General features: G+C 47.7%; 1 protein-coding gene across 1 annotated transcript in view; it reads right to left on the reverse strand.

The window, feature by feature from the left end:
• ACCSL (1-aminocyclopropane-1-carboxylate synthase homolog (inactive) like) overlaps positions 1–3,753 on the reverse strand; it is a 10,425-nt gene extending 6,672 nt beyond the window's left edge. The window contains exons 1-5 of the mRNA XM_080816959.1: positions 3,203–3,753; positions 1,893–1,952; positions 1,369–1,439; positions 916–985; positions 600–666 (exon numbers count right to left, since the gene is read on the reverse strand). Of these exons, the coding sequence (XP_080673085.1) occupies positions 600–666; positions 916–985; positions 1,369–1,439; positions 1,893–1,952; positions 3,203–3,724 (790 nt within the window). The 5' untranslated portion in view covers positions 3,725–3,753. The remainder of the gene's footprint in view (positions 1–599; positions 667–915; positions 986–1,368; positions 1,440–1,892; positions 1,953–3,202) is intronic.
• Positions 3,754–11,921: the final 8,168 nt, after the last annotated feature.

Here is an 11,921-nt window from a genome sequence, read left to right on the forward strand (position 1 = left end):
GGGCGCCCATCTCTCTGCCTGGCTCTGGCTACCTGCCCCTGAAGAGCCCCTGGGTTCTTTCCCTCCCCTTCCTTTGGCCTCATGGAGGAATTAACCAAGGACATACTCCTTTGAGCGAAACTGGCCATCAGGGTAACTTCCTTCTACGGAGCCAGAGCTAAGATCGGAGACTCTCGCTCGGGTGTTGTCAGGAGGGAGACTGGGAACACATCCCTCGACCTTATTTGATCTAAAATGAATTCGCCCCCTCCTTTTTTTTTTTTTTTGGCAAGGGAGATAGAAGTTAGGAAATCTAACTGGCCTAGGCTAGTTTACCAGGGCTCTCCGTACTGGAGTTGAGTCCAGAAGCCCAGCCAGTAATATATGGAGTTGGCTCCAATTCTCACTCTTTCTGAGGCACACCTCCTTGAGGAATGTCGCATATTTTCCTTCCATATTAAATGGGGACCCAAATCCATCCCTCCTATGGAAATAGTAGGAAGATGTTCGAATAGGGCTAGAAGTTCCAGCGCATTCGGGGAAAGGCCTTTGAATCAAGATATCCTTCTTTCCCTAAGGTCCAATGCCCATGAGTGCTATTTCCTGAGTCATTGACTTACCTCCTGGATCACAAAGAACCATGGCCAGTGTGGAGAATACAGAGGAGCAGCCATTTAGAACAACTACCTGAAGATGCACAGAAGGCGGAAGTCAAAAGCCAAACCCCATGTAAGAAGGTCTGACCCCTTCGTCTCCCTCCCCTTAGGAGGGACAGGCAACAGGAACCTCCTCTTCCTCCAATGGGTCTCCTCCAGGACCCACTGGCCTTGGCTCTGCCCTGGCCCTGAGGGTCTCTGCTGGTTCTAGGAAATGCAGAGAGTCCCCCAAGAATATACCCTCTACCAGGGTGGCAGTGAGGCTGGGAAACGGACTCACATTTTCCGGATCGAGCTGAGCAGGTACCTTGCAATAGCAGGTCAGGAACCGGGCCACCTCCTCCCGCAGGCTGTGGGTAGATCCAGACAGACTTGGTGGTACCCAGGCCCGGGGGCCTTGCCTTAGTCAACGTCTAGCCTACAGCCTTTTCCAAAGAGCAGGTCATCCAGTCTCCTGTCACAGGGCTACCGACTGATGCTATCAACTCTCTAGGCGATGTAGACAATAGGTGTGAGAGTTTGGACGAGAACTCAGGCCTTTTGAATTATAGGGCGGTGCTATTTCTACTGCACCAGGCTCCCTCCTGAGGAGGTTTCACTCTAGACATTTTCTAGAAGTTGTTACCCAAAGAAATAGGGAGGTAGCCAATCAAGAATCTGGTGCCCTGGGTCCTTGCCTCCCTGAGAACAAGTGTCTGGGGGCCACAAGACTTTAGATCTGGAAGTTACTTACAATGGCTGCCCAGACCAATCAGGATACTGCAGCAGGACATCCTCAATGACATTCATATCACTCTGACTCAACTGTTGACAAATAGAGCATGAGGACAGCCAGATCAGGGAAGACCAACAGGCCTCATCCTACCACTAGGATGCGTATGGGTATTCGCCCTACAACCTGGGGCCTTACAGAAGAGAATAGGGAAACATGTCACATGCCCCTTCATGAATGGAGGCCCCAATCCTCTTGTCATAGGTTACACAAAGAGAATTCACTGAGGACTGTTGTTGGATGACCTCCCCAACCCTACACTTGGGTCAGATCTCTCTTAGCAGCCTACCCACCATAGACCCAGCCAGAGCACACCCCTAAACATAGTAAGCCAGGAGGTCAGATGTGTTATTCTATAAGCTTTTTCCCCCACTCCCTTCCTTAAACTCTTAAGTCCCATTCATATATCTACCGCATGCTAAGAAAGATTCTAGAGGGGACTAGACCCAAGAGTGGGTCCCAGCATAGCCCAAGACTTGGCTTACCCTTTCAGTCATCAGATCAAGGCAGAGCTTATTCTCACTGAGGCCAAGGTTAATGAAGCCCTGGAGATGGAAGGGATTGATCAGTCCACTTGCCCTGCCTTATAGGGACCTCCTAGAACATTCTAGTAAGTGCTCAGCTTGGATTATTTCAAATGGAAATCTCACCGCCCCGTGAGGCAGTTCACTCCATGTCTAACAATCTCAAGCATCAGGAAACTTGTCACAGACTCAGAAATCATACAGCTTGCAATTTCCCCCTTTAGAGCCACATAGTGCTTCTACTCCAGAGAGCAGTCTCTGAGTTTCTATTATGTGCCAGACCCTAGACCAAGTGCTTCATGCAGTGCCCTTACTTCTCACAACTCCGGAGGAAAAGGTTCTATTACGACCCTCGCTTTAAAGAGAGCGAGGCTCAGAACGGTAGACTACTCCACTAGCCACAGGACTTTGGTGGTGGGCAGAACTCCATCTGCCTGACCCTAGGGCCTGGCTCATGCCCATCTCTGCTACTTCCACTTCCGTGTTGCTGGAGGAGATAAGGTTCTTCAGAGTCCAGTGGAGATGCTGGACTCAGCTGGTCCCCAGAGAAAGCAGATGGTCATTGACCACATATCACTTGGCTAGAAACAGAGAAGAAGTAGGACTAGGGCTGTCCTCCATCGTCTGGCTAGAAAGCTGCTGTGAACCTCTCCGACTGGGAGCCTCTCATTGGCTCTCTAGCCTAACCTCCCCATCCTAACACCTCACGTACCCTAATCTAGCCCAGGAGCCTCATTTCCCCATCACTCCAAGCCCTTCCCACCGTAAAACTTCCACACCTGTAGTTCCTCTTACTTGAAAGACCGCCCCCCACCCCGGTCACCTCCCTCGCATGACTGGCTGATTCGGCTTTTAATACACCTCAGACCACCCAAGTGGGCCTCCCTTTACTTCTCTCAGGTTATTATTAATGTTCCTTTCCCCAGAGGCAGGCTACATTCAGCACTAGACTCCCTTTGGTGAGGGCAGGTTTGTCGAGCGCGGTGACCACGGTGACCACAGTGACCCCTAGTGGCCAAGAGCAGGGACTGAGGGAAAGCTTGCAGAGGAGGGGCGGGAAGGACCCAGCCAGGGCTCTTAACTTTCTGGGCACTGTCACCTTGCTTCTGTGCCCATTACCTGATCTCTAAGATGATAATAGCGTCTACTTCATGGAGCTAGGGAGAGTGAGAGAGAGAGAGAGCCCAGGACTCCGTAAATCCTAGTGATCAGGGCCCTCGAGGAGATGTCTCCCCCGCCCCGCCACCCCCCCAACCCCCCCGCATCCTCACCAAGGTGTTCTCGTCCTCATGGTATTTATCTCTTTGGTACATGTTGTAGTCCCGGAAGCTGGCCTGGTAGGAGGCAGAGATGTCGATCCCACGGCTGGACAGGTGCTGGCTGACAAATATCGCTTCAGGGTCATTCAGTTGGTAACCTGGCTGGGCAGGCTGCCTGGATGACTGGGCCCATTGTCGTTGCCCGCCTCCAGCATCACCCTTCACATCCAGGGAAGGGCAGGACGGTTGGAACCCCGGGCCACCCGTGGCCCCAGACTGTAGGAGGCTGACCAACTGGTACATTAGGTTGCCCAGGAGGGCTTCCTGCTCCCCGGGGGCCTGATAAGGCCTCTCTTCCTCTGGCACCAGGTCCTGCTGCTGGTGCCTGGTGGCAAGCTGCCCCATATGCTTCTCGATGGCCTGCTTCAAGTGCAGCATCATCTCCATGGGCTGGGTGTGGACGCCCTGGTTTCCGAGGCCCTGACCGCTCGTCTGACCCCAGGGCAGATGGACGGCGTCTGATCGGTGACTCATGCTCTGGGTCTCGGCCTCAGCAGGCTGGCTGGAACCTGCAGAGAGAGGGAGAGACCGTGCAGTGCAGTGCAGCAAAGGAGACGCTCTTCCACCCTCAGGTTCAGGCCTGATCTCGGGCTTCCCACGGCCACCTCCTCCTTCCATGCCTTGGGTACAGGCCCCTGTCAGTGCAGGAAGAATTACCGACTCACTCAGGGGCAATGCATAAGTGTCCCTGAGCCCAGACACTGGAACACTGTACTCAAGTGACATTAAAATGTGTTCTGAGAAAAAGCATTAGGGCCCACTTTGAGTAAAAGGGGAAACTCAACAGGTAGGCTTGGGGGTCTCCACCCTGTGCCTCAATTAGAGCAATTCCTGCTTTACCGGGTTCTAAGAAAAAGGGAGTTTGAAGACAGAAAGAGAGAGGGAAAGGGAGGGAGGGAGACAGAGAAGGAGGCACGGAGACTGAACGGAAATAAAAAGCCTGAGTAAATTATTCTGCTAGACCGGATGTTAGTAAACTCTGCCCAAGGACCAGATCCAGCCACCTCTTCTTGCAAAGAAAGTTTTAATGGAAACACAGTCACATTTGCTTCTGTATCACCTCTGGCTGCTTTTACACCGCAACAGCAGAGTGGAACAGGTGGCACACAGACCATAAGGCTCCCAAGGTCTAAACTATTCATTATCTGGCCCTGTATGGACAAAGTTTGCCATCCCTTACTCGAGAACATCAGCCCTTCCTTTTATCTCTTTTTCCTAAGTTGGCCATACCAGATATTCAAAACTCGGTCCTTCCTTACTTCCCTTCTCCCCTCCTTAGAAATGCCTTCAACCTGCTCCCAGTAATGGCCACCTTAGACTATCATCCCTACAAACCACAGGCGTGCTACGTGGTCCTTGAAATTCAGACTTCACCAGAATCATCTGGAGGACTTCTAAAGGACAGGGATGGAGAGGCCTCATTGCCAGACTTTCATTCTGTAGGTGTGGGCTGGGAATTTTCAGTTCTGACAAGTTCCTGAGACTCTACTTTGAGAACTTCTACCCATTCAAACCAAACTTTCCTCCGAAGAGAAGTCAAAATGATGGGGAGGACCTAAGAAACACCTTTTTAAAGTCTCAAAGAATCCAAATACTGGACACTCTGCCCAACGTCTTCCAACCACGTCCAGTCAGCTCGTGAGAGCTCCAGAGCCATGAGTAACTTCCCCCAGAGGACAATACCGTTCCTTGTTCAGGATCTCCCCGGCTCAGCCTTCATCACCATATTGTTAGCACCATGCCTGGCACATATGTAACTAGTAGCAAAGGCCCAACCACAGGGATGTTGCCAAGTCCATGAGGAGAGGAGCCATCACTCAGGACTTGGCTAGAGAAGATGGAACGATGACCAGATGCAGCCACAGGACAAAGTTGTGCCAAGTCTTGACTTGGGGAGCCAACCTCTCATCAGCAGTTAGTGCCACGAAGAACTTCCCTCACCAGAATCAGGAACATGCATGCTGTTTAGAAAGAACTAGAACCAGCATAAACCCTCATGCCTAGACTCACCCTTTGTTCCACAAGCAAAAGCTCTGTTCTGGCCCGCACTCCCTCCTTTAAAAGTAGGAAAGTCATTTGAATGGGTCTCTCCACGCTGCAGGTAAGCAGGTCACACTGTGCCTCCGGATACAGACATCCCCCTGATGTAGGAGGGTTCAACTTATGATTCTTTTTTTCCTTTACAACATGCAAAAATGATATGTATTCAGTAGAAACTGTACTTGGAATTTGGAATTTGAAGTTTATCCTGGGCCAGGGATACATGGTACGACCCTCTCTCTCTCGTGATGCTGGACACCAGCCATGAGCTGCAGCTCCCAGTCAGCCCCACGACCACGAAGGTCAACAACCATCCTGCAACTAGCCTGGACCTGGACAACCCTTCTGCTTTTCACCTTCAGGACAGTGTTCAGTAAGTTACAGGAGATATTCAACACTTTATTATAAAATAGACTGTTAGTGGACTTTGCCCCGGTGTAGGTTAATGTGAGTATTCTAAGCACATTTAAGGTAGGTTGGGCTATGCTATGATGTTCGGTAGTTTAGGTGTGTTAATTAAATGCATTTTCCACTTGTAATGGGTTCATCATTACATAGCCACTCATAAGTCGAAAGAGATCTATACTTGGAAAGCACAGAGGGGTAGTTAAGGGTCAAGAAGGATTCCTGTGGCTTTGCCTTCCAAAAAGTTGTGCCTATCATCTCTGTTGGCCCTGAGGAGTGCTGGTGGGAAGGGCCACAATGGTGGACAAGATCTCCTTTCAATGGAAAAGAAGTTAGCAATGGGGGGAAGGTGGGGGGTGGGGGGTCCTGCTTTCTTCCAGGGCTGGGCTCTCACATATTGAGGGTCTTGATCTGTGTCATCTTAATAACAAAAATCAAAGATCTCACAGCTCTGTAGTGTCCACTAGACCAGCACGTGGCCCCAGAATTTAAGCAATAATCCCAGTTCAGGCTGGACTAGGGGCTGTCTTGGACTTCTTGCCCAATCCTTGATGTTACCAAAGTTCCACGATTCTGCCCCATCTACCCAGCTCTCATCTGGGGACTCTAGGACCAAAGAAAACAGCAATCAGGATGCTGCTTACAGAACAGGCTTATGGAAAAACAAACAGGTGCCAAGGCAAGTACCTGAAAGAAGTGTATTTTCTTGGCAACATGTATTTGCTAGTAAGGAAGTGAGAATGTGGCAAGGCCAAGAGGAAACCTGGCAGTTAAGCCTCTGCCAAGATTTGTTTTTTGCTAGGAAAAGTCTATTGTGAAAGACGTTGGCCCACAAAGGCAATAATGTCCCTAAATTGTCTGTTGTTTGGGTAAACCAACCCTTTCCTCAAGTCCTCTTGTACATACCCTTGGTTTCAGTATTCCCCAGCTTCCAACCATCTACCTGTTAAGTCACACTCTGGGACGCCTTCTAGAACAGCTAGAAGCTGTATCTCAGAACCAGCCCAGTGAATGGCAACAGCCCTCTGTAAAGGCTGACAAACAGTAGAAGCTGAGAAGGGATGAATGTGGGAAATGAGCTAGGAGCAAGCTGGTCTCCTGTTTCTTTGCAATGCTAGCAAATGGGTATACCCTTTTTGGCAGGAAATTTTTGCTGTCACTTTTCCTAGTACCCTACAAGCTTTTCCAGCTCGGTCTTGCCCTCCAACCTTCATTTACTTTGCCATATACCAGCCTCCCCCACATCCCAGTCCTCTGACGTAATTCAGGTATGTCCTTCTTATTATGGTAAGTAGGATAAGGACTGTAGAGTCTCCTTTACGTGTTGGGGAAGCAAGGTGTTGGGAAAATAGAGACACTCAACACAAGCAGCAAAACAAAAATCTCAGGTAAAAACGGCCTTGAAGATCCTAGGTTCTATTTTAGAGTTCCTGCTCAGCAATTGTAGCATGTGGCAAGAATTACCTCCCCTGTCTGGGCATCAGTTTCTCCATATGTAAGATAAAAAGATGCCTCAATTCAAGGTGAGAAAACTGAAGCTTAACGAAGATGAGTCACTTCCACGGTCCCACAGGAGAGCCAGGATTTTAAACCTCAGACCTCCCACTTGAGCCCAGAACTTCTGGGAATGAGAGTAAGCTGGCTGAAAACCAGTCCTGGCATGGACAGCTGCTGGGCTTCATGATACCATGCCCAGGAGATCTCAATTTTTGGAGTTGGATTAACTTCATCCAACAAACTTGTCCTCCTGTATTGTTCGTGACTCCGATTCCCTGGGCAGAAGCTGGTAAATACTCTGGAAGTGATTACCTTAGAGTTGCATTTCTCAGAGGATCACTTTTCAAATACAGTGTCCAGAACACAAAATCCAGACACACGAGCAAACAGCATGAGGTGAGACCAGGGCAGACAACAGAAAGACTGACTGGACTCCAGCTACTAAGAGTAGACTGTAACATTACTGCTTTTCTCTGCAAGGAGATAAAAAACCCAAGTCTGAAAATCAGCAGATTGGAAATTATTTTCTTCCAAATCTGTCCCTTTGATCATCAATTCTAGAGGTTAAAATGCAATGACCAAAAGTGAAAAGCCTCAATGGAAGGGTTTCTCATCATACTAGATCTAGGTAAAGAGAAAATTCGTAACCTGGAAGAAGAGCCTGAAGAAACTTTCTAGAATGTGACGTGGAAGATACAAAGGAAAGTTAAGAGAAGATATGAGAAAATCTAAAATATACATATACATATTCATTCGGAGTCCAAAAGGAAGAGAAAAATGGAGCAGAAGCGATCTGAATAAGATGTTTTATCAGTGCCAAATAATCAGACACCAAAGCATGGATTCAAGAAGCCCAACAAATGCAAATTAGAATAAAGAAATCTACATATATACATACATATATATGTATATATACATATATACATATATATATTTAGGATAATTATATATATATATAAAATCTACAAAAAGCAAACATCTCAAAAGCAGCCAAGAAAAAAAAGCTACCCTTAAAGGAATAATAGACCAGAAGCTAACTTCAGCCAACAGTGGAAACCTGAAACAATGAAGTGTTATTTTCAGTATACAGAAAGAAAATAGCTCCCAACCTAGAATCCCACAGCCATCAAAACATCAATGTTTCATTAGGCGGTACCAATTCCTCCCCCTAGAGGAACTGGGTTTGTGTGCAGGGTACCACTAATCCGCACAAGTAGGTTTGCCTTTAAAAACTTCAAGGCCAACTGAGTGAAAGAAACCAGACACAGTACATATTGTACAGTTCTACTTATAGAACAAGCAAAAGTAATCAAGAGTGATAAAAATCAGAACAGTGGTTGCCTGGGGAGAGAGCTGGGAAATGGACTATAATGGGATGCAAGGAACTTTCTGGGGAGATGACATGATCTAGATCTCAACGAGGTGGTGGTGACATGGCCATCACCATTTGTCATAGTGTCAAACTGGACACTTAGGAATTTTACTATATTTAGGAACTGGGTTTTTTAAATGCAGCTGTAGCTTACCGAAGACTCTGTTAGGCTATAAATAGCAAAGTGAAGTTTGTTTCCAATGTGAGCCCATGGAGTGGAAAGACCAATATGGGGGCAGGTGCCAAGTACACAGGAGCATATTTACATCATCATTTATAGTAGGGAAAAAAGAGAAAAAGAAGGATCAATTCTCCAAAAAAAAAAAAAAAGGCACATATAGAGAATGTTTAAGTCTGGATGAAATGGATAATTTAGTTTAAAAATGCTGTTTAGTAATCCTAATCCCAGATGAGAAAGTTGAAACGATATGCATAGAAGTTATCAAAGAACTAATTCCCTAAAAAAGTACCTGGCCCAGACATACTCATCAGAAACTCCAGGTATATTTAAAGGAGTACATTATTGCAGTGCTATTTAAACTATTCTAGAGAAAAACATCCTCATTCTATAATTAAATAATGGATCTGATAAATTTTATGTGAAGAACTATGGCCCCATCTCCCCTATGATGAGATTATCGGTACTTGAAAGTGGAATAACTCAGCAAACAGAATCCAACAGCATCACAACATAACCTTACAACCAAACAGGATCATATGGAGAATGGCAGGATGGGTCAATCCTAGGATATAAATTAACTTTTCATTAATAGATCCTAGAGGGATAAAAATCACTTGATCTGTAGACACTAAAAAGAATCTGACAAAAATCAGACACCCGTTCTTGACTTAGACAATAGGATGAATGGATACCTCTTTTTATTTGTTTATTTATTTATTTATTTGACACAGAGAGAGGGATCACAAGTAGGCAGGGCAGCATACAGAGAGAGCTCGAGGGGGAAGCAGGCTCCCTGCTGAGCAGAGATCCCGATGTGGGGCTCGATCCCAGGACTTTGGGATCATGACCTGAGCTGAAGGCAGAGGCTTAACACACTGAGCCACCCAGGTGCCCCAAATGGATACCTCTTTAACACTAGATACCTCTCAGCCAAAAAGCCAGCCTCCTACTCAATCGGGAAACTCTGAAAGGTTGGAACTCCTGGACAAAAGAAAAGGCCACCCATTGTCACTGTCAAATATCTAACATGGTACCAGGGGTCTCAGGTGAGCGAATTAGACAAGGAAAGAAACTAGGGTTAGAACAAGGAAATTTGGAGGTCTGTTATCTCCAGATTACTACTCTCTGCCTGGAAGACTCTAGACAATTGACAGACAATCTACAAGGGAATTTAGTGTAGTTAGAGAATAGAGGCCCAACTCCTGTTTCTGTAAATAAAGGTTTATGGGAACACAGCCTGGATCGCACATATATGCCAACCAGACTTTGGTACTAGACACTAGATCAGTATTTTCAACCCTGGGTCATTTACCTAGTCAGTGAGCCTAGCAACTGCCCAGCAGCCCCGGCCTCATGCAGCATTTAACCCTAACTTCTGGGAAGTAAGAATTATTCCCAGCCTTCAGATGGATCAACTAAGGGCATAATTATTACATTCCGCTGAATTTCACAAGGCCCTCCCCCAATATATCCAGAATAGGTATGAACGGTGTACACTGTTTGGGAAGACACAGAACCCTCTGAAACTCCAATATGATCAATGACAGCTGACCCTGATTGAGCACGGCCTTGAGCCAGGCTCTGGCCTGGGTGATTTAATCCTCAAAACGACTGTTAGGAGAGTACCACCATTAGCTTCACTTTACAGATGAGAAAACAGAGGCCCCAAAGAAGGAGATGACTCACACAAAGTAGGATGGGAAAGGGGAGCTTTAACCCCAAGTCTGCTAACCCTGGGCCCCAATTGCCCTCTTAACCATCCCTCCTCAAGGCCTCTTCCTGGAACCTGCATATACCTTCAAAGCTTGGCGTTCAGTTGTGGGAATCCAGAAGCCCCCTAAGTCCATTGGTGACCCTACCCCACCAGGGGATTAGGAGCCCCAGCTGACGCCCCAAGCAATGTTCGGTCCAAAGCCCCTCTCCCGCTCCACATCCCACGGCTCCCCTGTCCCCACTACCCCACATTTGCCTTGTCTCTGTTTCCACTCATTTCTTCTCCAGTCTAAAATCCCTATTGTGCCCGATAAAACTATCCTTGACCATCAGGGCTCAGAGACCTCTCCACCACCCTCCTCCTCTCACTAAGCTTGCTCGCGGCTTTGGGCCCCCATGCTCTGCTTTTAAGTACAAGGTGGTTTCAAGGGTGATAATAAGATCCACATTTTTCCCTCCCAAGGGGATCTCCCCAGGCATTCCTTATTACCTAAAATGGCCTTTCTTTGCATCTTCACAGAGAAAGGCTCAGCCAACGCCCACTCATGGAAGAGCCACACACTAGAGCCACGGTTCTCAAACTCTGGAGGATTGGTACCCCCTGGAGAGCTACGAAAGAGCAGGAGGCTCTTGGAAGTAGGCTAAGGTCTGGGCCCAAGGAATGGCTCAAGGCTGCCGGGTGATTGAACTACTACCAGCATTTGAGAACCACATCTCAATTAAGAACAAATGAGCTACTAGCTTTCCCCATCTGTGGAGAGGCCATGATGGAGAACAAGGGGAACCGGGTTAACCTAGGGCAGGAAGACAACTTGACAAAGATGCCGGGAATGACTGCCAGAAAGACTGGCCCCAATCCCCCAGCCTTACCTGACTGCATCATCTCGCCAGGTCTTTCAGATCTTCAGTGACTCCTGGTTAAAGGGGGAGGTCATGAAACCTACCTCCCGGAGGGTTGGTGGGAAGGCTGAGTGGGAGGATATATACCAAAATGGTAGGGCAGGAAGAACCACCACACAACTTTCACCCCGGGCAGCTCCTGTCCCGCTTCCCCTGAGGGTCAACAAACAGAAACAAGGCCAAAAGCAGCCTGTGGTCTGAAAACACCCTACCTTGTGACTGTTCTCCAACTTTAGTGGGTGTTTGTCTAATGCACAGATGCCTGGGCTCCACTAAGGGATGTCAACTCAGTAGATCTGTAACTCGGCTCCATAGTCTACATTCTAAAGCAAACATGGCAGGTCGTGATGGACAACTCTTGGAGAGATGCTGCCCTAGCCGACTCCACGGTGAGAGGAAGCATGAACTGTGGGTGGGCACCTCACCCCAGAGGGCTGGGACCTCACATATCCCCCAGCCTGGCCTGTGCTGACGGCCCATCCCCTCTGTCATTTATCTGTTCCTTCCCCTTTCATTAAAACACAGAACTAAAACCAATTCACTAGGTGCCCATTGTGTCCCCA

Source organism: Martes martes, assembly GCF_963455335.1.
Source record: "Martes martes genome assembly, chromosome: 10".
Lineage (NCBI taxonomy): Eukaryota > Metazoa > Chordata > Mammalia > Carnivora > Mustelidae > Martes > Martes martes.